The 27,477-nt window shown below is 39.9% G+C and overlaps 1 protein-coding gene across 3 annotated transcripts in view; it reads left to right on the top strand.

Annotated features, from left to right (window-relative positions):
- Positions 1-27,477, top strand: part of HTR4 (5-hydroxytryptamine receptor 4) — a 318,838-nt gene that overhangs the window by 237,486 nt on the left and 53,875 nt on the right. For 2 of the 3 annotated variants that reach the window (XM_073802673.1, XM_073802676.1), the window contains exons 5-6: positions 2,360-2,485; positions 3,763-3,963. In XM_073802673.1, the coding sequence (XP_073658774.1) occupies positions 2,360-2,485; positions 3,763-3,963 (327 nt within the window). The remainder of the gene's footprint in view (positions 1-2,359; positions 2,486-3,762; positions 3,964-27,477) is intronic. The other variant, XM_073802674.1, reaches the window with a different exon arrangement.

Below are 27,477 nucleotides of genomic sequence, written 5' to 3'. Positions count from 1 at the left end.
AAATAAATAAAATTCAAAAAAAAAACTTTGGGGTTATTTAATAATGAAGCATTCAGAGAACCCCTTTAATTTTTTTCCTATTTATTTTAACAAAATTTTCTAAGGAAAATTTATCATAAACATATAAATAATTTTTAAAGCATGTTTTAAAGAGAATATTCTATATACTTAAAGCATCGTCTCTTGGTTAATTAGCTGTTTTAGCAAAGAGGGTATATTTTGCTTTAAGAAGTTTTCTTTATAATATGTAACTCTTATACAGTTAAGAGTTGTATGTTAAACGCAGCAAAAAAATAAACAACAACAAAGTATTGTGGAATGAATGAATGAATGCATAAATCTACTCTTATTTCAAAGGACCGTCCTCAGATAGTTAAAAATAGCTTTTATGTCTCATCCTTGGGTCTTCTCTTGTCTAGGTAAAAGCTTTTCTATACCTGCAGCCTGCAGCCTTCAAAGACATTGAAGAATAAACCTCACCATTATGAACACAGTGTCTTTCACTCAGCAAGTAATTGTGCACTTCCTATATACTGCATCCACCTTTACACTACACATGCTGTAGATTAGACACCGTGCCAGGTGCTGGGAATTGTGGTGAAAAAGATAACCAAAAGTGAGTCTGTGGGGGTAGGGCACAGACAATAACAGAAGTAATTTCAGATAACAATAAATGTTATAAAGAAAATGAAAAATGTTTGTTGGCTGTGGCACATTAAATGGGAGTTAATTTTAATCTGAGACCTGAATATTGAGAAGAAGCATTCCAGGAAGAAGGCACAAGTGTAGAGACCTTGAGGGGGGAACAAGTTTCAGAGGGGCTCTGAATCGGAGCCTCTGAGAAGGACAAGGAAAAGAGCATTATCACCTCCTTTATTAGATACTTTACCTCAATTAACATGGCCTAAAATCAAAATAGTTTTGGATAGCCAAAACATGCTACTGAATTCTTTTTCCTCATTGAGTTAAATCTTACTTGTCCATTTTCCGTACTGTCGATAGTTGGAATTTAGGTGTGGAAGGGTGATTTAGATGGACGTACCTCAAATTTCTTTTCATCTGAACCCTAGTCATAAGGACTTAAGTGAAGCAATAAAACCACTTGTGAGCAGAGTGGAACTTTCTGACTCCTTATTCCAGTTGTCACCTTGTCTTCCATGCCAGGCCTAATGGAAAAAGTTTTGGACAAAGCCAGAGCCCAGACTTCATGGGCTGCTGCGATTTGGGACCAGCAGCCATCTTGGTTTTCAGTCAGAAGAGCTCAGTAAAGACAGATCTTTCTTGGTTCAGTGGGACCTGTGTTCCTAGTGGTGGCCTACAGAACAAGCAGCTTCTCCCAGACTAGCCACTAATGTGCTCTGACAACTCAGTTCCCCTCTCTGGGCCTTAGTTTCTCTGTATTGAAATGTGCGTTTGGGTCTAAGAGTTTTAAGATCCTTTGAAACTTCATTTAAAAAGAACATTTTACTACTCTATTAAAAATGAAACTTTTCCTGTAGCTTCTGAATAACCTGCATTCATTATGCTTTTATTGATAGGGGACACTCACTTCCAAGTTAGTAAGACAAAATGCTGAGTTGACAGTAGGAGGGCAGGGTTTATAGAATCAAATCAGTTGCTGAAATTTACAAGAACACAAATTTGAACTGTTATATTGGGCACCAAAAGAAATGTAGTTCAGGGCAGTGAAAGGAGTCCCTGAGTTTATTGATTGTCTGCTGTCTTTCCAATGGGTTTTGCAGAATACGGGATCAGTTTGTCCAGGTCAGCCATATAAGAACAGCCTTCAGCCATGACCTACTCCTTGGACAGCCCACATGCACACAGCAGCTTCTGCGTGGGCTGGGATGCGGTACTGAAAACAGGGTGGTCCTTGTATTCACACAGTGGTTCAAGTTACTGTCATTCACTCATTCAAAGTCATCTTTCCTGCATTCGATAAATATGAATGATACATTGAAATTGAATTTGTCAGTGGATAAAACAGACGGTGTCTCTGCCCCATGGAGCTTACAACCTAGCTGAGTAGGTGTGCCAAACAAGAATCAACCAAAAAACATTTCTGAGCACAAGCTGAGGTCAGTGCTCTGAAGGAAAGCCTCAAGTTCCCTGATGGAGAATCACTGTGCAATCTCAAGATAGTTAATCCACCTCTCTGAGCCTCCTCATTATGTAGGAGTTAACCAGGATAACATGTAAAGTGACAAGTGCAGACATTGGCATATATTAGGTGCACAATATATGTGTGTTGCAGCTTTGATAGTGAAGTTACCTTCCTGAAGATGAATGAGGAAAAGACTAATTTTCTTTCCTGTGTCTCAGAGTTTCCTTCAATTCTTTGTGTTTGTGTGTCTTCCAGTTCCAAGGAGGGTTTCGGGACAGTGGAGAAAGTTGTGCTGCTCACATTTCTGTCGGCTGTTATTCTGATGGCAGTCTTGGGGAACCTGCTGGTGATGGTGGCTGTGTGCAGGGACAGGCAGCTCAGGTGAGTCACGTGAGGCAACCTCATGAGGAAACCTGGGTGGAGTTCTGGGCTGTCCCTGGAAAACTGAGGTCTGAATTTATAATTTCCATTATAATTTGTAATTATGAAGGGAAAAAGATTCATGGGAATGATGTTTGGAAAATAGAGCATGGAAAAAAATCACGTATAATCCCATAGTTCTAACATAACCAGTAGTACAAGCACATAAGTGAATTTCTATCCTGTCTTTTTTCCTCTGTTTCCTATGTTGTTTTTTCTGTAATAGTTGTGATCACTCTATATATAATTGCTGAGAGCACATCTAATCTAACCTCCCCACTTTATTAATTGGTTCAGAGAAAGGGTAGATGACTAGTAGTTGATCTAGGATTTAAACATGGGTCTTCTGCTCTTTCTGCTTCATCCTTGGCTGCATTTAGAATCACTTGAAGACCCTTTTAAAATTACTAATATGTGGCATGAGTATGTCCCATGCAATATTTGTGATATATTAGAAAATTATTCGTTTTTTATCTGAAATTCAAATTTAATTGGGCGCCCTATATTTTATCTGGCAAACTTGGGGGTGGGTAAGTGGGTTAATCACACAGAGTCCCTGGACTAATTGATCTGGGGTGAGACCTGGGCATCAATACTTAGAAAAATTTACTAGGTGATTCTAGTGTGCAGGCTAGATTAAGAGCCACCAAGCCGTAAAGGGGGATAAAAGATGCAGTCCTATCTCATCTGCTGCTTCCTCTTTAAGCAAGACATGTTCTAATCAAGAAAGTGTAAAAACTAAATTCTAACAAGTGTGGCAAATGTGAGGCACATGGTAGTCAAAGAGTGGAAGACGGTGGAATTTGACACTTTTTTTTAAGGGGGCCCCTTGGGAGGGTGTTCTGAGAATGACTAAACCGAGGCCTAAAGGGTAGATGGAGTGTAGCTAGGCCAATGGTGGGGAGAGAGAGCACCCTGTAAAAACCCTTGAGACTCAGGGACTCTGTGCATCGGGGGCTCAAGTCAGGCCATTGTGGTCACAGGGGAGGGCAAGAGAGGGCTTCTGGTGCAAAGGGGTCTGGAGAAGTCTGAAGTGACTGGACCACGCATGTGACAGAAGGGGAAACTGAATCTCACAGAATATGTTGCACATCTGACTTTTCTTTCCTTTTCTTCCCTCCCTTCTTTTCTTCTTTCTTTGCTTCCTTTCCCCCCTCTTTTCTCTCCTACTCCTTTCCCCCTAACCTCCTTCCTTCATCCTTCCCACTGCTTCCTCCCTTACACTTTTTCACCCACAGGAAAATAAAAACCAATTATTTCATTGTGTCTCTTGCCTTTGCGGATCTGCTGGTGTCAGTGCTGGTGATGCCCTTTGGTGCCATTGAGCTGGTTCAAGACGTCTGGATTTATGGGGAGATGTTTTGCCTCGTCCGGACATCTCTAGATGTCCTGCTCACAACGGCATCGATTTTTCACCTGTGCTGTATTTCTCTGGATAGGTAAGGCCAGAGCCATTTGCGTAGTGGAGCTCCGTGCTGGAGACAACAGCCGGATGGCTATTGGGCTGTGTCTTTCTTTCTTCCCTAATTCATTAGAGGAAATGAATCTCAGAGAGGTAAATCTGGCTATTCACGTATTCATTCACTCTCCAGCTTTAGCAGAGCACCCTTTTTAGTCAGGCATTCTCTAAGGTGCTGCAGACGTAGAGATTAGTAAGGCCAAGAACCTGCCTGCAAGGAGCTTACAGTCTAAGCTGCAATCATGTTTCCCACAGATAGAGCCCTAAGTTGTATACTGATGGCACGAAGAAAATTCTGAGGATGCTGAGAAGCAAGAATTAATCTCTCTGCCCAGTAGGCAGCAGGGTGGTTCAGAATGAGAGTATTCTGTTTGAACATGACCTTCTGAAAATGTGTCTGTATCATCATTTTGTGTGCATATTTAGGTTTGTGCCTGTGACCGGGGAGCCTCTTTTCCAGAAAGTCAAAGGTGATTATAAAATCCCAAATAATTGTTTGCTTTTTGGACCCAAGCTAGCATTTCATTCTTGTTGCATAAATGTGTTCTTCTTCTTCACATTTGACTTCAGGAGGCCTAAAGATTTCTATCTTTGCCTCATTTGTTGGACGTGCATGTTTACCATTTGTATCAGCACTTTTCATTTTCCAATTCCTGCTTATTTATATTCAATAATAAAGTCAGAATGCAGTTGAAAAGTCATACTATTACACTAACATATGCTGCCATCACTGTAGTCATATCTTAAGGGTAGTTCCCAAAAGAAAGTGTGGTGTGAAATATCTCATGTTAGCAGAATTGCCAGGGACAATCTCTTACTGTCTCTTGATTAGTCCAGAAGACCCAGCTTTCCACCTAGTCTTGGGATAGGTCACTGTTTCTTTATTAGAGGAATAGGAAGAATAGTTGACTTAAAATTAGAGATTGTGCTATACCTAAAATATATACCTTTTACTGATGAACCTAGTGGCAGGGCAGGAATAAAGATGCAGACGTAGAGAACAGACTTGAGGAAGGGGAAGAGGTGGGGGGGAAGGGGAAACTGGGATGAAGTGAGACAGTAGCACTGACATATATACACTACCAAATGTATAATGGATAGCTAGTGGGAAGCTGCTGCATAGCACAGGGGGATCAACTTGATGCTTTGTGACAACCTAGAGGGGTGGGATAGGGAGAGTGGGAGGGAGGCTCAAGAGGGAGGGGATATGGGGACATATGTATATGTGTAGCTGATTCACTTTGTTGTACAGCAGAAACTAATACAACATTGTAAAGCAATTATACTCCAATAAAGATATAAACATTTTTTTAAATAAAACAAAAAATGTACCTTTATACACTAAAATCAGAGTTTTCCCAGGTAATTACTCATGCTGTGAAAGATCCTTAGGGACTGAAACCAGCTGAGGGAACAGCAAATTCATCTCCAATTTTATGGAACAGGTGCTTATTGATTAGAATGGCATGCGTAATGGCCTGATCTATTTAAATTGTACATGTTCTCTCTCTCTTGCTCTGCCAAGAACGTATAGATGAATGTACATAATTTAAATGCAATGTATAATGAGATTCCACTCTACAACTAGAGAGGGTAACATGGGTAAAACAGAACTGTTGGTTGGCAGGCAGAACCATAGTGTCACAATTTGAAATTTGTGTTTATTAGCTTATTTGCAACAATCTGATTTCAGGGCGTGAAAGACTTTTTAAGACAGTCAGTATATACTGTAAAAAAAGTTCACATTAGAAAAAATAAAATGTGAGGAAGCAGAAAATATATGGACATCCTGCAGGGTAGCCTGCATGTGATCGTTGCCAAAATAAGTGGTGAGACTAAAAGTATTATAGGAACTTGGAGAAGGCAAAGTTGAGTAGCTCAGGGCACCTGGAGGTAACCTTGAGGTTTGGGCAAAAAGCCTGAGTGGGTGGGCAGTGAAGAATGGGGGAAAACGTAGAATCATCTTCCTGATGTGGATGGTTTTCTCTGGGCAGCCTTGAGAGAAGAATTGAAGGTTTCCTAGGAAGGTTTGGCTTCAGAGCTCCAGGTTGACTATCACCTTTTGAAACCATGAAATTTTCCCTGAGTAGGCCTCAGTTGTCATGAAGCAGTATGGGCTGGTAATTAAGAACCATCAGCTTTAGAACAGAGGTAATCCAGGTTCAAATCCCAGCTCAGCCAGTTTTTAGCTCTGAGAATGGTGATAAGTTACTAAGCCTTGCTGAGCCTCGGTTTTCTTACCTCTGAAAATGCGGGCAGTAGCACCTATTTTATCAGATGGCAGTTAGGGTGAAGTTAGATGATCCATTTAAGGCATAGCATTGGCGCAGCTTGGTGCAGCCCTCCATGTTAGTGGGTGTTAGTTCCAGTTTCTTGTGACTATCCATACAACTCATGATCTTTCTTACCAAACTTGGACCTCCTGCTCAATGCGTGGCTTTTCCAGCAGCTGCCACATCCAGAAACCAGGTAGTTACTCTAGACACGGTCTTCCCTTATCCCCTACATTTAAATAATGACAAGTCCTACTGATTTTCCTTCCTGCACAGATCCTAGTCTATTTCTTCCCATTTCTGTCATCCTAGTGCAAACTAATATCATCTCTTGTATGTCGCTGCAACAATCTCCCATTTTATCCCCACTAATTTATCCTCTATTTTATCCCTGCTAATCCGCTTGATACTTACAAGATCTCAGTGATCTTTTAATACTGCAGCTCTTATCCCGTAGTTCCTTTGCTTAAAACCCTTCAATGGCTGTTCATTGCATCGAGGATAAGACCAAATTCCTTGACCTGTAGGGTTTTGCACCATCTATTTCCTGTCTATGTTCCCATCCCCACGTCATGCCCTTCATGCCCTTCACCAGCTTCACTCGACATTTTTTCTCTTTTTCCAGTGCTCTGTGCTCAGCCACTTCAGCCTTGGCTCATCCCTCTGCCCAGAAAGCTCCTTTGCTCCCTCCTCTCTTGAATGTCTTTCACATTTTAGCTCAATCCTCTCTTCCTTGCAGAAGTCCTCTCTGAGCCAATCAAAACCATCCTTCTCCTTTGAAAACTTAGTGCAATTGTGATTAAAACCACAATTGATTTTTCTTTAATTTTTTCTTAAATGTCTCTATCTCCCCCAATGGGAAAAAGATCAAGGACATGAATAAGGACAAGGCTCCTCCCCTCACAGAACTTACCTTTTAATTGGGAGATTGATAGTTTACTAGTAATTACATAAACACTGACTTAGGTATTTTGTAAACACCATTGAACAAATGGACCGTTCAGCACATTCTCTTTTTTTAATAGTTCTGCCAATAATTCCATTTCCTTCTCTGATAGTGGACATCACATTTCTAATACTGTAAGTTAAATGGAGTCAAATGGTTTTGTTTTCTTCTGGGAGTCTTGGAAACTTGCCATTTATCTCCCATCATTTCCTGTCCCAAGAGTGACATTCTCATTGAGGTAGAAGGTTCACTCTGGATGTTACAGGACATTTTAGCCTGAAAGAGTATGATTTATTTACATCTAGCTTCTATTTTGCTGTATTCCTCCCAGCATGACAATTGGGCTGCCATGAGACAGCCTGAAGTACAGAGTGAATGTCTCAGAGAGGTGTGATGTTGCTGCTCGCCAAGTGACTCCTAGCAAGGTATCTTGTCCTTCTCTCTAAAGCTGCCCTCAGTCTTTGGGGGTGACTGATATAGGGTAGTGCCTCTCGAGCAAGAATGCTCACCTTGATTCCTAATTCCACCCAGATGGCAGACTTCTGTATCAAAGTAAAATGCAAGACTTCATTAATATATTATTGAATGCATTTCTCCAACCACCATCTTCTATCCACTGTGCTTCCTGGTGCTTTGAGAATCGAAACCTATTAATGAAAGTTTATTGACTCATTAGAAGTATTTTCCAAAATATGATTTAAATACATGCATCATATAGTATGGGTCACGGGAGGTCAAAAACTGCATTAAAGCTTTACATACAGTTGATTATTTTAAATCTGAAGTTACTGTGAAAATTAAAACCAACCAAGTATTTGTAACAGAGTACTGGTTTTTAAGCGGAACATAATGCAGCCATTAAAAACCATGAGAAATAGCTCATGTGTTGTCCTAGAAAGATATCACTGGTTTATTATGTGGGGAAGAAAAGCAAGTTTCAGACTTTAATGTTTAGAATAATTCCACTTTTTTTTTTTTTTTTTTTTTTTTGCGGTATGCGGGCCTCTCACCGCTGTGGCCTCTCCCGTTGTGGAGCACAGGCTCCAGATGCACAGGCTCAGCGGCCATGGCTCACGGGCCCAGCCGCTCCGTGGCATGTGGGATCTTCCCAGACCGGGGCACGAACCCGTGTCCCCTGCATTGGTAGGCGGACTCTCAACCACTGTGCTACCAGGGAAGCCCTAATTCCACTTTTATAAAGTAAATATATAGATGTTTGTATCTGGGTGTACATGAATGAGTGAGTGTGAGAGAGAGTAGGAATGAAATTGTACCAAACTATTAACAATGGTTATATGGGCACAGTAGGGGGTAGTGTTGGCTAGGCTGGATGGTCGTTTGGATTTTTGTTGGGAGCCTTCATTTTTACTAATTTCTGAAATATGTATTCAGTTTTCTCTTTACTAGAAGTTAATACTTCTTGAATGTAAGCATGTCCACAATAGCCTTTTAGCTGAAAGTGCTCCTGGGACAGCACATTCCTCAAATCGCTGAGAACATTCTGACTTTAGTGTTAGAAGTTCCCTCTGAGGTCAGAACAAGGTGGGGAGCATGGACATCTTTCTGACCAGTGAGTTCTCTCTGCCTCCTCACAAAATGCCCTAGGATCTACCCCCAAGGGAGCCTTCACCATCTCCTGTTGGCAGATTCTTCCTCGCGAGGACCCTCACCGTCATCTTTGATCACCCCACCCCAGTTCATGACCTTGTGTTTGATCTATTCTGGCAAGATCTTTTATAATCATCACAGTTTTTAAAAAATCATAATAATAATACCTGAGCATTGTAAAAAAAAAAAAAGTTATTTCACAAGTAAAAATGTAAAAATGTCCCCATTTCTTCCTCTCCACTTCCACCGCTGTACACCCTAGAGAGTTAACAACTGTAAATAGTACCCCCCTCTAAATCCCAATCATTTCACATACAATAAGCAGACTTGTTATGAACATGTTTTTAGTTTATTCAAATGGGTTTATTAAATAAGACTTTGAAGACGGCTTTCTCTGTATATATCCTAATGAATTGCCTGAGTATAGTGTTTTTACCAACTTGCTTCTCGGATGATGTATTACTGAGGTCTTTTTCAGCATCATGTAACAGAAAATAAACTGATTGGTTCATAGCTGAAAAGTCAGGCTTCAGACATGGCTCTGCAGGGCTTGAACATTATCATCTAGTCTAGCTCTCTCCCTGTGTCTCTGTCTCCCTCTCCTTTTTGTCTCCTTCTTTCCTTCTCTTTCTCTCTGTGTCTCCCTCTCTGTCTCTATTTCTCTATGTCTGTACCCATATTTATATCTGTCTCTTTGTCCCTATGCTGTTTTGTTGTTGGATTCATTCTCAGGCTGTGTTCAGAAAAATAGCTATAGGCAAACATGTGTCTTAAACCATCCTTAACTCATGAGTCCAAAGAAGAGAAACAAATGCTATTTCTCATTGAAGAACTTTGGTTGGCTTTGCTTGAGTCAGACACTCTCCTCATGACTAACCATCGTGGGGTGGGGATGACACATCAGGTTGCTGGTCAGAGGTGAGGCACTGTGACTGCCAGCTTTACCAGAAGCATATGTTGCAGGAAAATGGCATTTCCTTCTGGAAAGAGGGATGTTGGGCAGACAAGGATAGCAGATATCAACTTCTCTTAAGCTGACCAAAGGACTTACAGGTATCTTTATGGAGCCTCTACAACATGACAGAGGTGTGTCATCCCCAAGTCTTCTTTATATTATGCCACATATTGCTAGATCCTTCCACTGGCTTCATATGCCATACTTCTCAGACTTTTAACCATTCCTATCCTCTTTCTCTGATCATGCTGTATTTTGCCCTGCATTTGGCTCAAATATAGTTCCCTTTAAAAAAAGCTATTTCACTTCATTGAGGGTACCATCATCTATAGCATTGCAAGATTTTCTCTTTGATATGTCCATCTGAATTGTCACCCTTCCGCTTGGCAGCCCAGGAATTTGATGTGTTTTATCTGCAAAAATCCTCCAACAGTTTCTCAGTCACAGATTTTCTTTTAAAACAATTTTGCTTGTACAGTAAAACATACAATTCTGACTTAAAGATTGCATATTTCATCCTGTGCTGGAGATAAGTGTGCCTGCATTTCTTAACGATCTCCCTGGAGCATAACTCAATTTTGCAATGTATAAATGAAAAGTGTCTGTCACTGTGAACTTGTGTCACACAATTACATTTGTTTTCCCAATAGGATTGAAATACATTTCTGCAAGGAGTGGGGATTATAAGTTTCCCCTTCTCACATACTCTTTGAGGTTCATGCTTTGTATGTAATAATAATATTTGTTGAGTTTCATGCTAGAGGATATGAAATCTCATTTTTATATTAATCTCATCAAATACTTATTGAGTGCTTACTAATTGCCACAAGGTGAGTAGAGCACTGGAGGTGCAGTGGTGAACAATCAGAAAAGCTCTGAATCACAGAGATTTTAGTCTAGTGGAGAATACAGATAGTGAGTAGGTAATTATAGTAAAATTGGTGGTCATTGAAATAGAATAAGGGGAAGTCAAGGAAGTTGTTGGAGCATGTGACCTCCAGTGCAGGGAAAGCTTTCAGAAGAAGTGATGCTGAAGCTGGGATCTGTAGATGATGTAGATGCCAGTAGGTGAAGGGGGAGAGGGTGAGGTATGGGGAGCGACAGTTCTAGACATCAGCATGTGCAAAGCCCCAGAGGTTTTTCAGTTTCACATTATCAAATATAGGCTAAATTCTTAGCTTATCTTTCAGTCCTTTTCCCAGAATTATCCTCAGTCTTTGTCTTTCGTATCTCTACTCCCACCCATGAGTGGTCTGTTATCATTTCCTGAGTATGGTGTGTTTCCTCGTAATTCCATGTTGCACCTGTATCTTGAGTTTCTTTTCTTTTCCTGGTGGACCATCCACCCTTCTTCAATACTCACCTTCTCCACTAACTGGCTGAGCTTCATTCCCAAAGAAAATTTGTTATTTCTTTCTCTGAGCTCCCATAGAATGTTAAATATTAACATAGCAGTTATCACTCATTTTAATAATTGGTTTATTTATCTGTCTCACCCTAGACTACCAGCTCCTTGAGAGTCAGCCTTTATCTCATCTGTTTCTGTGTTCTTTTTACAGATCCCCTGTAGCTGCTCCAGGCATGTTTAGCTGAGCATAGAATGCTCTCAGATGTGACTTGTGGTTTGATATGACTTTAGTGTTAGCTTTTCTCCCCTTTTAGAAATCTTGATATATAGATATATAAGAACGAGGCCTGGGGTGCTAGGTTTCCTGGATTCGATCCCAGATTGACCAGTTACCAACTGTATGATCTTAAGGAAGTCATTGAAATTCTCTGAGTTTAATCTTCTCATCGGCAAAATTGTATTAATTATAGTATATTCCATTTGGAGTTTGTGAAGACTAAATTACTGATTATATGCAAAGAACATAAACTAGTATGTGGCAACTAGTAAGCATTCAATAAATGTTAACTACAGTTATTATTCCATTATTGTTTCCCTTTCCCAATGCAAATTCCTGGTGACTCTTGTGGGTGCCTTCCTAGACACTGATACTTGTCTTTTTCTTCCTATTTGCATAGCTGAGTGTCCTTCAAGGTTAGACCCTCAGCCTTCCAGCCCTGGGTATCTCCCTTCTCTTTTTTGGAGACCTCACCCATCCTGTGGCTTTGCTTGCCTGCCCTCATCTCTCCTGCAGTCTTGTCCCATGCTGGGTCCTCTGCCTCTGTTGAACAGCTAGCTGCCTGTTCGACATCTTGCCTTAAGCATCTTTCTGTCTTCTCAAACCCAGTGTGCTCAGAATGGAAATTTCCATTGTAAACAGATATCCTTTTCCACTTTGTACATCAAAGGTGCATTTATTAGTCAACTTTTAGTCATTTAAAGGTAATTCTCTGAGGACATCTTTAATTTATTTACCATGACCAGCTGGATGCCAAGTCATAGCTATATTTTCATAAATATCTTTCAAACCCATCTTCCTCCTCTTTATACATTTTTTCATCCCATTTCGGATTATTGCAGTAGCTTCTTAGTTATTATTCCTGTGTATTATCTTATCTATCAGGTTAATCTTTAAATATGTCTTTTTTCTTGTGTCCTCAGCTAAAAAAGCTTAAAGGGCACTGCATACTTTCCTTCCTCTTCCTAGATAGGGTTACTTCTGTCTAGCCTTGCTTTTTGTCAGCATTACTACGGCATGGACTTTGGCAAATGTAGGTTTAAGTCCCAGTTTTACCATATCCTGGCTGTGTGATGTTGGGCAAATGGATTAAATTCTCTGGGCCTCAGTTTCCTTATATTTAAAATGTGGATGTTGAATGTTGCCTTGCAGAGTTGCTGTAGGAATTAGATATAATGTAGAATATACTTCTGACACAGAATATGTTCTCAAAAAATAGGTGGTGTGTATAGTAGGAATAGTAGTAATTGTAGCAGAGAAGGAAGTGGATAATTATTACAGTTAGAAAAATGCTATGTCACAGATATCTCCAAGGTACTATAAAAAACGAGGATGGAGTTCCCTGGCAGTCCAGTGGTTAGGACTTGGCTCTTTCACAGCTGGGGCCTGGGTTCACTCCCTGGTTGGGGAACTAAGATCCTGCAAGTCACGTGGCATGGCCAACAAAAAGCCCCCCAAAAACAAAAAAACCAGGACAGAGATGGAGAACCAATCCATATCTCTGACAGAAGGGAGTCTCTCCCCTTTGGTCCCTATTCATGATCTCATGTTGATGCATGCTAGATTTTTTATGTGACAGCTCCTGGCTCTGAGAAACCAAGGGTCCTCTTAACAGTTGGGCCTCGGACTGGCATACAACACTTCCAATGTACTCTGTTGGTCAAACAAGTCACAGGGCAGCCCTGTGGGAAGGGGGCAGATGCCTTACCTCTGGATGAGAGAAGTGGCCATCCTTTTTTTTTTTTTTTCTTATTTAACATCTTTATTGGAGTATAATTGCTTTACAATGGTGTGTTAGTTTCTGCTTTATAAGAAAGTGAATCAGTTGTACATATACATATATCCCCATATCTCTTCCCTCTTGCGTCTCCCCCCTCCCACCCTCCCTATCCCACCCCTCTAAGTGTTCACAAAGCACCGAGCTGATCTCCCTGTGCTATGCAGCTGCTTCCCACTAGCTATCTATTTTACATTTGGTAGTGTATATATGTCCATGCCACTCTCTCACTTCGTCCCAGCTTACCCTTCTCCCTCCCCGTGTCCTCAAGTCCATTCTCTACGTCTTTATTCCTGTCCTGCCCCTAGGTTCTTCAGAACCATTTTTTTTTTCAGATTCCATATATATATGTTAGCATACAGTATTTGTTTTTCTCTTTCTGACTTACTTTACTCTGTATGACAGACTCTAGGTCCATCCACCTCACTACATACAAATAACTCAATTTCGTTTCTCTTTATGGCTGAGTAATATTCCATTGTATGTATGTGCCACATCTTCTTTATCCATTCATCTGTCAATGGACACTTAGGTTGCTTCCATGTCCTGGCTATTGTAAATAGAGCTGCAATGAACATTTTGGTACATGACTCTTTTTGAATTATGGTTTTCTCAGGGTATAGGCCCAGTAGTGGGATTGCTGAGTCATATGGTAGTTCTATTTGTAGATTTTTAAGGAACTTCCATACTGTTCTCCATAGTGGCTGTATCAATTTACATTCCCACCTACAGTGCAAGATGGTTCCCTTTTCTCCACACCCACTCCAGCATTTATTGTTTGTAGATCTTTTGATGATGGCCATTCTGACCTGTGTGAGATGATACCTCATTGTAGTTTTGATTTTCATTTCTCTAATGATTAATGATGTTGAGCATTCTTTCATGTGTTTGTTGGCAATCTGTATATCTTCTTTGGAGAAATGTCTATTTAGATCTTCTGCCCATTTTTGGATTGGGTTGTTTGCTTTTTTGATATTGAGCTGCATGAGTTGCTTGTATGTTTTGGAGATTAATACTTTGTCAGCTGCTTCATTTGCAAATATTTTTTCCTGTTCTGAGGGTTGTCTTTTGGTCTTGTTTATGGTTTCCTTTGCTGTGCAAAAGCTTTGAAGTTTCATTAGGTCCCATTTGTTTATTTTTGTTTTTATTTCCATTTCTCTAGGAGGTGGGTCAAAAAGGATCTTGCTGTGATTTATGTCATAGAGCTTTCTACCTATGTTTTACTCTAAGAGTTTGATGGTGTCTGGCCTTACATTTAGGTCTTTAATCCGTTTTGAGTTTAATTTTGTGTATGGTATTAGGGAGTGTTCTAATTTCATTCTTTTACATGTAGCTGTCCAGTTTTCTCACCACCACTTATTGAAGAGGCTTTCTTTTCTCCACTATATATTCTTGCCTCCTTTATCAAAGATAAGGTGACCATAGGTGTGTGGGTTTATCTCTGGGCTTTCTATCCTGTTCCATTGATCTGTATTTCTGTTTTTGTGCCAGTACCATACTGTCTTGATTACTGTACCTTTGTAGTATAGTCTGAAGACAGGGAGCCTGATTCCTCCAGCTCCATTTTTCTTTCTCAATATTGTTTTGGCTATTCAGGGTCTTTTGTGTTTCATACAAATTGTGAAATTTTTTCTTCTAGTTCTCTGAAAAATGCCATTGGTAGTTTGACGGGGACTGCGTTGAATCTACAGATTGCTTTGGGTAGTACAGTCATTTTCACAATGTTGATTCTTCCAATCCAAGAACATGGTATATCTCTCCATCTGTTTGTATCATCTTTAATTTCTTTCATCAGTGTCTTTTAGTTTTCTGCATACAGGTCTTTTGTCTCCTTAGGTAGGTTTATTCCTAGGTATTTTATTCTTTTTGTTGCAGTGGTAAATGGGAGTGTTTCCTTAATTTCTCTTTCAGATTTTTCATCATTAGTGTATAGGAATGCAAGAGATTTCTGTGCATTAATTTTGTATCCTGCTACTTTACCAAATTCATTGATTAGTTCTAGTAGTTTTCTGGTAACATCTTTCAGATTCTCTAACAGTGACAGATTCTCAAACAGTGACAGCTTAACTTCTTCTTTTCCAATTTGGGTTCCTTTTATTTCTTTATCTTCTCTGATTGCCATGGCTAGAGCTTCCAAAACTGTGTTGAATAATAGCGGTGAGAGTGGACAACCTTGTCTTGTTCCTGATCTTAGAGGAAATGCTTTCCGTTTTTCACTGTTGAGAACGATGTTGGCTGTAGGGTTGTCATATATGGCCTTTATTATGTTGAGGTAACTTCCCTCTATGCCTACTTTCTGGAGGGTTTTTCTCATAAATGGGTGTTGAAATTTGTCGAAAGCCTTTTCTGCATCAATTGAGATGATCATATGGTTTTTCTCCTTCAATTTGTTAATATGGTTTATCACATTGATTGATTTGCATACATTGAAGAATCCTTGCATTCCTGGAATAAACCCCACTTGATCATGGTGTATGATCCTTTTAATGTGCTGTTGGCTTATATTTGCTAGTATTCTGTTGAGGATTTTTGCATCTATGTTCATCATTGATATTGGCGTATAGTTTTCTTTTTTTTGTCACATCTTTGTCTGGTTTTGGTATCAGGGTGATGGTGGCCTCGTAGAATGAGTTTGGGAGTGTTCCTCCCTCTGCTATATTTTGGAAGAGCTTGAGAATGATAGGTTTTAGCTCTTCTCTAAATGTTTGATAGAATTTGCCTGTGAAGCCATCTGGTCCTGGGCTTTTGTTTCTTGGAAGATTTTTAATCACAGTTTCAATTTCAGTGCTTGTGATTGGTCTGTTTGTATTTTCTATTTCTTCCTGGTTCAGTCTTGGAAGGTTGTGCTTTTCTAAGAATTTGTACATTTCTTCCAGGTTTTCCATTTTATTGGCATATAGTTGCTTGTAATAATCTCTCATGATCCTTTGTATTTCTGCAGTGTCAGTTGTTACTTCTCCTTTATCATTTCTAATTCTGTTGATTTGAGTCTTCTCCCTCTTTTTCTTGATGAGTCTGGCTAATGGTTTATCAATTTTGTTTATCTTCTTAAAGAACCAGCTTTTAGTTTTATTGATTGTTGCTATCATTTCCTTCATTTCTTTTACATTTATTTCTGATCTGATCTTTATGGTTTCTTTCCTTCTGCTATCTTTGGGTTTTTTTTTGTTCTTCTTTCTCTAATTGCTTTAGGTGTAAGGTTAGGTTGTTTATTTGAGATGTTTCTTGTTTCTTGAGGTAGGATCGTATTGCTATAAACAATACAATGGAATTGCTTTTGCTGCATTCCATAAGTTTTGGGTCATCGGGTATTCATTGTCATTTGTTTCTAGGTATTTTTTGATTTCTTCAGTGTTCTCTTGGTTATTAGTGTATTATTTAGCCTCCACGTGTTTGTATTTTTTACAGATTTTTTCCTGTAATTGATATCTAGTCTCATAGCGTTGTGGTCGGAAAAGATAGTTGATATGATTTCAAGTTTCTTATGTTTACCAAGGCTTGATTTGTGACCCAAGATATGATCTGTCCTAGAGAATTCCATGAGCACTTGAGAAGAAAGTATATTCTGTTGTTTTTGGACAGAATGTCCTACATGTCCATCTTGTTTAATGTATCATTTAAAGCTTGTGTTTCCTTATTTATTTTTATTTTGGATAGTCTATCCATTGGTTAAAGTGGGGTGTTAAAGTCATCTACTATGATTGTGTTTCTGTCGATTTCCCCTTTTATGGATGTTAGCATTTGCCTTATGAATTGAAGTGCTCCTATGTTGGGTGCATAAATGTTTACAGTTGTTATATCTTCTTCTTCTTGGATTGATCCCTTGATCATTCTGTAGTGTTCTTCTTTGTCTCTTGTAATAGTCTTTATTTTAAAAAGTGTATTTTGTGTGATATGAGAATTGCTACTCTAGCTTTCTTTTGATTTCCATTTGCATGGAATATCTTTTTCCATCCCCTTCACTTTCAGTCTATATGTGTCCCTAGGTCTGAGTTGGGTTTCTTGTAGACAGCATATATATGGGTCTTGTGTTTGTATCCATTCAGCCAGTATATATCATTTGGTTGGAGCATTTAAGCCATTTACATTTAAGATAGTTATCAATATGTATGTTCCTATTCACATTTTCTTAATTGCTTTGGGTTTGTTATTGTAGGTCTTTTCCTTCCTTTGTGTTTCTTGCCTAGAGAAGTTCATTTACCATTTGTTGTAAACCTGGTTTGGTGGTGCTGAATTTGCTTAGCTTTTGCTTGTCTGTAAAGGTTTTAATTTCTCCATCGAATCTGAAGGAGACCCTTGCTGAGTAGAATAAACTTGGTTGTAGACTTTTCCCTTTCATCACTTTAAATATGTCCTGCCACTCCCTTCTGGCTTGCAGAGTTTCTGCTGAAAGATCAGCTGTTAACCTTATGGGGATTCCCTTGTATGTTATTTGTTATTTTTCCCTTGCTGCTTTTAATATTTTTTCTTTGTATTTAATTTTTGATAGTTTGATTAATATGTGTCTTGGCATGCTTCTCATTGGATTTATCCTGTATGGGACTCTCTGCACTTCCTGGACTTGGTTGACTATTTCCTTTCCCCCATATTAGGGAAGTTTTTAACTATAATTTCTTCAAATATTTTCTCAGTCCCTTTCTTTTTCTCTTCTTCTTCTGGGACCCCTATAATTCAAATGTTGGTGCATTTAATGTTGTCCCAGAGGTCTCTGAGACTTTCCTGAATTCTTTTCATTCTTTTTTCTTTATTCTGCTCTGCGGTAGCTATTGCCACTGTTTTATCTTCCAGGTCACTTATCTGTTCTTCTGTCTCAGTTATTCCGCTATTGATTCCTTCTAGAGAATTTTTAATTTCATTTATTGTTTTGTTCATCATTGTTTGTTTGCTCTTTAGTTCTTCTAGGTCCTTGTTAAACGTTTCTTGTATTTTCTCCATTCTATTTCCAAGATTTTGGATATCTTTACTATCATTACTCTGAATTCTTTTTCAGGTAGACTTCCTGTTTCCTCTTCATTTGTTTTGTCTGGTTGGTTTTTACCGTGCTTCTTCATGTGCTCTGTATTTCTCTGTCTTCTCATTTTGCTTAATTTATTGCATTTGGGGTCTCCTTTTCACAGGCTGCAGGTTCGTAGTTCCTGTTGTTTTTGGTGTCTGCCCCTAGTGAGTAAGGTAGGTTCAGTGGGTTGTGTAGGCTTCCTGGTGGAAGGGACTGGTGCCTGTGTTCTGATGGATGAGGCTGGATCTTGTCTTTCTTATGGGGAGGACCACGTCTGATGGTGTGTTTTGGGGTGTCTGTGTACTTATTATGATTTTAGGCAGTCTCTCTGCAAATGGGTCGGGTTTTGTTCCTGTCTTGTAGTTGTTTGGCATGGGGTGTCCAGCACTGCAGCTTGCTGGCCGTTGAGTGGAGCCAGGTCTTAGCATTTAGTTGGAGATCTCTGGGAGAGTTCTCGCCAATTGATATTGCATGGGGCTGGGAGGTCTCTGGTGGACCAATGTCATGAACTCGGCTCTCCCACCTCAGAGGCTCAGGCCTGACACCTGACCGGAGCACCAAGGCCCTGTCAGCCACATGGCTCATAAAGAAAAGGGAGAAAAAAGAGAACGAAACAAAAATAAATAAATAAATAAATAAAAAGTTATTAAAATAAAAGAATATTATTAAAAATACAAAAAATAGGGCTTCCCGGTGGCACAGTGGTTGGGAGTCCACCTGCCGATGCGGGGTATGCGGGTTTGTGCCCCGGTCCGGGAGGATCCTGCATGTCACAGAGCAGCTGGGCCTGTGGGCCATGGCCACTGGGCCTACGCATCCAGAGCCTGTGTTCCGCAACACGGGAGGCCGCAGCAGTAAGAGGCCCGCGTACCACAAAAAAATAATAATAATAAAAAAATAAAAGAGTAATAAAAAGAAAGAAGAGAGCAGCCAAGCCAATAAACAAATCCACCAATGATAGCAAGTGCTAAAACTATGCTTAAAAAAAAACAAAAAAAAAAGGACAGACAGAACCCTAGGATAAGTGGTAAAAGCAAAGCTATAGTGAGAAAAATCACACAAAGAAGCATACACATACACACTCACAAAAAGAGAAAAAGGAAAAAATATATATATATATAAAAAGGAAGAGAGCAACCAAATTAGTAAACAAATCTACCAATGATAATAAGCTCTAAATACTAAACTAAGATAAACATAAAATCAGAAACAAATTAGATGCAGAAAGCAAACCCGAAGTCTACAGTTGCTCCCAAAGTGCACCGACTCAATTTTGGGATGATTTGTTGTCTATTCAGGTATTCTAGAGATGCAGCGTACATCAAGTTGATTGTGGAGATTTAATCCGCTGCTCCTGAGCCTTCTGCGAGAAATTTCCCTTTCTCTTCTTTGTTCGCAGAGCTCCTGGGGTTCAGCTTTGGATTTGGCCCTGCCTTTATATCTAGGTCACCTGAGGGTGTCTGTTCCCCACCCAGACAGGACCGGGTTAAAGTAGCAGCTGATCAGGGGGCTCTGGCTCACTCAGGCCTGGGGGGTGGGAGGGGTCTTTAGCTGATCTTGATTGGAAATTTGGGCTCAGTGATCACCCAAGATGCTGTCTTCAGCCATCTCAGTTAGAAGAACTGGGCCTGGATTAAGTCTATGAGAGGATACTACATCTAATCAACCCCTTTGATTGTAGCCAGTATGGTCTTATCGTTTCCATTCACCTTTAGGGACCAACTCATTTACCTTTTGTTTCTTAGAATCAATTACTAAGAGAGATGTTGAACCCAGTGGCTTCTATTTTATTTGTTAAATAATTTAGAGTCCCTGGTTCCAAAATGTATTTAACTTTGTTTACAGTAACATGCATGAAATAAGTATATGTATACATACTAGATCAGAGGGTCTGAGAATAAAAATAGTAACTGCTATTTATTAAGCTTTATGTGCCAGGAACTTCCTAAGTTTTAAACGTATTATTTCATCAATTCCCACAGCCAGTCAATGAGCTGGACATAATGATCTCCACTTTACAGATGAGGAAACTGAATCTTGGAGAGGTTAAGTAACTGATCCCAAGACCACAGAGTTGGTAACCAGATGCAAAAACGTACGATGACTGCTAAAATCTCCTCTGATTCTGAGAGTCTAGGGTTCCAGGTTGTTCTGTTTGCTCTTTCTGCCTTCACTGTGCTTGGGAGGGCAGGAAGTGAGGAGGAAGAATTTTCCTTAATTGCAGGTAGAGTGGGGAAGAGATTAGCATGGAACTTAAAATACATGACTGCCTTCTAAGAGTTGTCAAAGTAAATTGTGTCCCCAGAGACATTTAAAAGCAATTTGCTCACACATTTACACATGGCTGTGGTTGGGGAAGCTGATGGCTGGTCTACCAAAGTGGGTTTTAATGGAGTTTTGTGAGCAATACTTAGAACTGTTTTGCATAAGATATTACTTTGTAAATATCCTTGCTACATTTTAGTTAGTCCTGACCATCTGGAACCTCACTTGTCATTTGAACATTTACTTAACCACTGTGTAAAAGTTTTCTAGTTAAAAAAGAATGCCAATTGTCCAATGGAAGTCTAGAGAACAGACCTAATAGATTAGTCCTGAGATGAGACAGAATTGGTTTTTCTGATGAATACTATCCACCTAGCCTGTGAACCAACCACTCTGTCTCTTGAGTTTGTTGTAATTCAGCTCCTTTGGTAGAGCAGTGTTGATTGTGATGGACATTTTCCAGTTCAAAAAGAACTTTTGGTGATTCCTCCGAGTATAGCACTCCTCTAAGACAGTAGTTCTCAAAGTGTGATCTCCAAACCACCAGCAGCAACATCACTTGAGAACGTATCAGAAATGCAAATTCTTGGGCCTCATTCAAGATCTGCCTACAATCGGTGTTTCAACAAGCTCTCTAGGTGATTCTGAAGCACACTATGTTGGAGAACCATTGCTCTGAAATCTGCCCTTCAGCCAGTTTTCTAGGCTTACTTCTACTTCCAAATAAACACTCTACCATCCAGTTAACTTGTACTCTGTTATATTTATATGGGTATGTGGATACATGCATGTATATTTATAGATGGATATATATTTATATATATACAATTTCTGTGTCCAGGTCTTTGTCCATGCTCTTTATAGCAACTGGATTATACTTTCTCCTCCACTGTCCTTGCCCAGTCTCTGAAATCCAACTTAAAAGACACTTATTGGAGATAGCCTTTCCCCATCCCTCTACTAGATATGACCTTTCACATCCCAAAAACCTGGTTCCACATTTTAATGTAATTTATTTTAATTGGTAGTTATTCAGGGTTTACTATTTATTCAGCCCTTTTGTGAGCATTACTCTATATCTAGCATTGTACTAGACATTGAGGATACAATTGTGAACAGGCAAACATCTCTGGAACTTATAAATCAGTTAGGGGTAGACTTTTCTCACCTCCTGTCCTAGATCATAGCTCTGAGAAGGTGCAGGTGTCTTGTACTGCTGGGTGTCCCACAGGTTGTATTAAGTTATGGCAGGCAGGATAGAAGGTGACGTTCTTTCTTTTCTGGTCTGTATAGGATACACCAGAGTATTATGGTCTCCTTGTGGCTCCCACTCTTAAGAGGGAATGGCACACTGTAACATACAGAGGACACAGAGCCCCTGCTGTTGGTGAAAATCACCTCCTCTAAACCAAAGTTTCTCAAATGTGGCACTACTGTTCTTGTAGACCAGATGATTCTTTGTTGTAGGGGGCTGTCTTGTGCCTTGTAAGACATTTGGCAGCATCCCTGATCTTTACCCACTGGTTGCCAGTAGCATCACCCTTTCCAGTTATGGCAACAAAATATGTCTCCATACATTACCAAATATCCTTTGGCATGCAGAATCAACCCTGGTTGAATACAACTGTGAATATTTTTACCTGCAGAAAATAAAACTTAAGAGGAATGTAGAAGCTCTCTTCAGATATCTGTAGGAGTACTGTGCAGAAGAAGAATTAGAGATAGAAATTTTAAATTGAGACAGAGGGTAAAACTGGAAGTTACAGAAAATCCATTTTGGAGGAGACCTTTTTAACTTCAGGAGAGCCTTGAGTTTAGAATGTACTGTTGTAGGACTTGGTGAATTCCCAGTCCTTAGTGCATTCATGCAGGCTTGGATATACCTCATTTTAGAAGGGACTTGGGGATTTCAGGATTTTGAGGATCCTTCAAGTTTTGAGATTCAATGTTTTTATGTTTCCAAAGTGGCTTGTAAAGAATTAGAATAATCCCTTGGGGATTTTGGGAAGGTGACAGAGTGAAGTGATAGTAGTGAAATTAACCTTCTGACCCTTGTGTCAGGCTGCCTGGGCCAGATCCCAGCTTGGTTCTTACCACCAGTGGGACCTTGGACAAATCTTAGCACTTCTGTGTTTCTGTTTCCTCATCTGTGAAAGGGGTGCATTTATAGTTCCTATTTCAGAAGTAGTTGTGAGGACCAAATGAGATGATACAGGTAGACCTCTTGGTAAGTAAATGAAAAGTAACTCTTATTATTAACTCAGCAAGTGTGCTTTGCCTAAACTCCAAATAACTTGCAAATTTAACTAGCTACTTCTGTGTATTTGTGTTGTACATGTGTTTGGGAGGCAGTTCATAATAGGACAAATATATTTGTTATTAGCACTGGTAATATAATCCAAATGTAAATATTAAAAAGCAACCATGATAGGTAAAGATCAAGTTTTCTGATTTCTATCTGGTCCTTGATCTGTAGACAAAAGTTAGCATTTTTAAGGGTCAGTTAACACTAGAACTCAATTTTATTATTATTATTTTTTTGCGGTACGCGGGCCTCTCACTGTTGTGGCCTCTCCCGTTGCGGAGCACAGGCTCCAGACACGCAGACTCAGCAGCCATGGCTCACGGGCCTAGCCGCTCCGCGGCACGTGGGATTTTCCCGGACCGGGGCACGAACCCATGTTCCCCTGCGTCGGCAGGCGGACTCTCAACCACTGCGCCACCAGGGAAGCCCTAGAACTCAATTTTTATTAATCATTTTATTGAATGATGTTTGTTTTCACATACTTAATTTACACTCTTGAATGCAGCCTTCAAGAGGATGTTTATTTTTCAGATCCTTTGCTAGAAAGCAAAGATTGGAAAGATATAAGGAAAGAAATTAGAAGAATATGAGGTGGCTTATTTATGGCAGCTGTCTCAAGGATGCCAAGGCCTTGGTAAGAATCTTGGGCCCATAAAATCGAGTGCTCTAATTTGAGCTCCAGATAAAAACCTTATATTCTCTACTCCGTGCCACTTAAAAATCATATTATTTTTACTGTAAGATATAGCACCAGATTGAAGATGTAGAGGAGAAGATTTAAGTAAAACACATACATAGACAGAATGTGGTATTTTTCTTATTCATCCTTACTATTATTCACAATTCGATCGGTATAATTTGAAGAAAATGAAATTCTTTTTTCCTTTTACTTATTGCTAACTTTTAAGGTAGGAAATGAAGGATTTTTCCCAGGCTTGCCCAGCCACCTCACATCATGCAAGAGTAACTTTCTACAGCTCTCTGTGCAAGAAACCATGGCTGTGTCCCACCTTAGCCCCCTGGGAAATGAGCTGTCCAAGGAACTTTATTGCAAGCACTCATTGTCCAGGGCACTGACTATGTATGTAAATGCATAAGGGATTGGTAGCATGTGTACTACATCCACAGGATTCCCCTTGAAGTTGAATTTCAAAAGGAAACCCGTCACCATTATTTATTTCTCTGTAGCAGCAGCTCCTAATAGCCTAGGGTAATGCAAATTAAAGCATAGAACATTTGGACAGCAGAACTTGGGGATTTCTTATTGTTGACAGGATATTCATCATGCCATGGGAATCAGACAGTCACCTGCCAAGTTAGACTTAGAAAGAAAGGCTTTCATAAAAATGTTATGAGCACCAATATAACCATGTATTCAAATACTTTGAATATAATCTACATGTTCTTCTGTAAATTCTATTGTCTTCCCAACATAATCCTCTAAACATCCATATCTACTTATGGAGGTCAGAAGAACATCTTGCTTCCTCAAATATACCTTTTGTCCTGCAAGGTGTTTAATTTGGCTTTGTCTTTTTGAATTTTTAGATTTATATGACAATGGAGATCCAACCCAAATTCCTAAAGTCTTATCTTTACCCAATATCTTGACATCTGTTCCAAACCTCAAAAATTATAAATTATACAGCAAAGGTAGGGGGGATATCTATTGGGTTAGCCAAAAAGTTCCTTTGGGTTTTTCTGTAAGATGTTATGGAAAAACCCAAACTAACTTTTTGGCCAACCCAATATTTTTCACTTATCCCTTGATTGCCTTCTTTGGGTTGGTAGATGAAGGGATGCTATAATTTGAGCTATGATCTGGAGGTATATTGAATAAAAACAAAGGTATTCTTACTTAGAACAAAGCATCTATGAAGGACATATCTGGCATTCAAAACCATTTTTATTGAGGCAAGGTACTTTGGTTGCAAGTAACAGAGGCTGCCTTTAGCCAACTTTGTTAGCTTTTGCTAGGGCTATCATAACAAAGTACCATAAACTGGGTGGTCTGGAACAACAGGATATTTATTGTCTTACAGTTCTAGAGGCTAGAAGTTTGAAATCAAGGTGTTAGCAGGGCCCTGCTCCCTCTGAACCTGTAGGGAAAAGATTCTTCCTTGTCTCTTCTAGCTTCAGTTGTTTTGCTGGCAATCTTTGGTGTTCTTTGGCTTGTAGAAGCATCATTTCAATCCTCTGTCTTCACAATGCCATCTTCTCACTGAGCATATCTGTCTGTGTCTAACTTTCCCTTTTTGAAAGGATTTCAGTCATGTTGGATTAAGGCCCACCCTAATGGCCTCATTTTAATTTTATTACCTCTCTAAAGATCCTATTTCCAAATAAGGCCATATTCCAAGGCACCGAGGGTTTGGATTTCAACATATCTTTTGGGAGATGGGGACACACTTGCACACATAAGATCAACTTAAGCAAAAAGGAAATTTTGTGGGAAAATATGAGGTGACTTATTTAATTGAAGGAAGAGCTAAAGAATGAGGACCCAAAGGGGCAAGAGCATGACTGCCCAAAGATCCAAGGAGCAGGAGCTACTCTCAGCCCCACCAGGAAGCTGCTGTGGGAATAGAGGAACCTTCTCTGACTTTGCCATTTTTGCATCACTCTGCATGACATTCAGAGTCCCAGGAAAATGTCTGATTGGGTCACTCCCCGGCTGGAAAAGTCAGTCCCATCATTTTTTTCCCCAGCTACATGACAGCAACAGAGAAGAGAATTCCCAAAGGATTTGGGATGCTATTACCAAGAAAAAGGAGGAAAAATGGTAAATGTACAAAACCAGTATCTAATCTAGGCCCTCTAGCAGGAAATAAGGAAGGGAGCAAAATTTGAAGAAAAAAGTATATTTTTATGTACTCCAAATTCATCAGCTCTATGTTAGTAAACCTCTGATGATTGTTAATACAGCCATTCAAGGAAAACTTGCCACTGTGATATAATTTGCCTTTCTTAAATAAGTGATGAGTGTGGAGAGAATTCCAGCTAATCATGGTTCTTTCCGTTACTGAGTTAGCTTTAGTTAGATTTGGCTACCATGTCAGTTTTACAGGTAGAGAAAGTTAGTTCCTGAGTAATTCCCTCTCCCATTGTTTGGTCTGTTGTTCTATACTCCGGTCCAGATCAGGATACCCCACTGTCTTGCTGGCCACAGGGAGCTCCCTGGTACAATGTGGTTAGCTACTCTTTGATGCCCTGTAGGGAAGGGTATAATCCCCTTGCAGCGCCTGAGGCACGCTCTTCTCATGCTTTAACACTAGGCTCTCCTTCTCATTGCACCCTCTCTCCCAACTCATCCTACCACCACCTTTTCAAAGAATATAGCCATTGTTCTATTAGTTATGCTTTGAATTAAGAAAAGAAAGGAAGAGGTTGTAAAAATTAACAAAGTGAACTGCATAAAATGAGGGATATAAGGGGGTGGCTCATCATTAAATGGTGAAAAATCTTAAAGAATAGACTTAGCCCCCAGGCTGTCTCTTTGCATTTTTTCTTTGACTCTTCCAAAGACAAATGGCTGATAGAACTACCATGGTATTTTGCCTGTCGCCAGTTCAGTGAACTTCCTGGGCATGGAAGTAGTGATCTCCATGACTGGAACAACATACAAGGAGCAATCTGGGAGTTAAAGACCAGATCATTGAGTTTGGCAAGTTGCACCTCTCTCTGGAGATAAGAAGAAAGTTAGTACTCTAGGCAGAATCTGGGCTCAGGAAAGCGTGAGCAGAGAGTCCCATGAGAAGATCGGACCCTGATAAATGGGGATGAGATGGTCTCTACCAGTAGGTAGGAAATGATGGAGCAGGAAATATTTGGAACTTGACATTCTTGGCATCAGAGAAACAGTTAAATGGTTCAGCCCAGAAGTAACACATGTCAATTCTGTTCATGACTCGTAGTCCAAGTCACTCGGCCCCACTTAACCACAAGGAGGTCAGGAAGTGCATGTGCCCAAAAGGGGGAACTGGACATACCTAGCAAACAGAAGTAATGACTTCCACTTGTCAAAATGCAAACTCCAGATTCCTCCCTAACAGGCTCTAATTCAGGAGATCCTTGGAATCTGCATTTTAAGTAGGTCTCCTGAGGTGAGTCTGATGCAGGGGAGAAGGGCGGAATTTTTGGACCACAATTTAAAGAACACTGACTTAGAGCATCACCTCAGTATAGGTAGGTGATCAAGAGGATGGGGACAAGTTTGAGATACTGTTCTTAGAGCTCAGATATAGGGCCAACCCTGGGTCACCTCAAGTTGTTATCAGAGAGGACTGCATACATCTAGACACTGAGGCCCAGAGAGCTGGACAGAAGCTCTTAAAATGCCCAGGCATGAGGGTAGTGTTGGATCCGTGTCTGAGACTGAGAAGACCCTCAGGTATATGTTGAGCTTCTCAGATATTGGGAGAGGAAGAGGGATATGGGACCAATGCCTGGTTCTCATATGTATGATCTAAAGTTTATATTTATAATAGTAGAAACTCTTTGACCAATATAACATTTTATTGTACCATTGCTTTTTTCTTTCCTGTGTTCTTTTCCCACTTCTCTCTCCTTCTCCTTCACTTCCTCTACTACCCACTCACCCCATTTCCCCCCATTATTTTCTCTTCCTTCCTTATTTTTATTCTCTACCTCCCCCTCTAATTTTCCTCTTTCCCAATATCTCCTCTGCTTATTGCCCTTCTCCTTCATCCTTCTCCCCTCTTCTCTCTCATCAATTATGCTCCCT

This window comes from Tursiops truncatus, chromosome 3 (assembly GCF_011762595.2).
Source record: "Tursiops truncatus isolate mTurTru1 chromosome 3, mTurTru1.mat.Y, whole genome shotgun sequence".
Lineage (NCBI taxonomy): Eukaryota > Metazoa > Chordata > Mammalia > Artiodactyla > Delphinidae > Tursiops > Tursiops truncatus.
The sequence above is the reverse complement of the archived record's forward strand: the minus strand, read 5'-3'. Positions and strand labels throughout refer to the sequence as shown.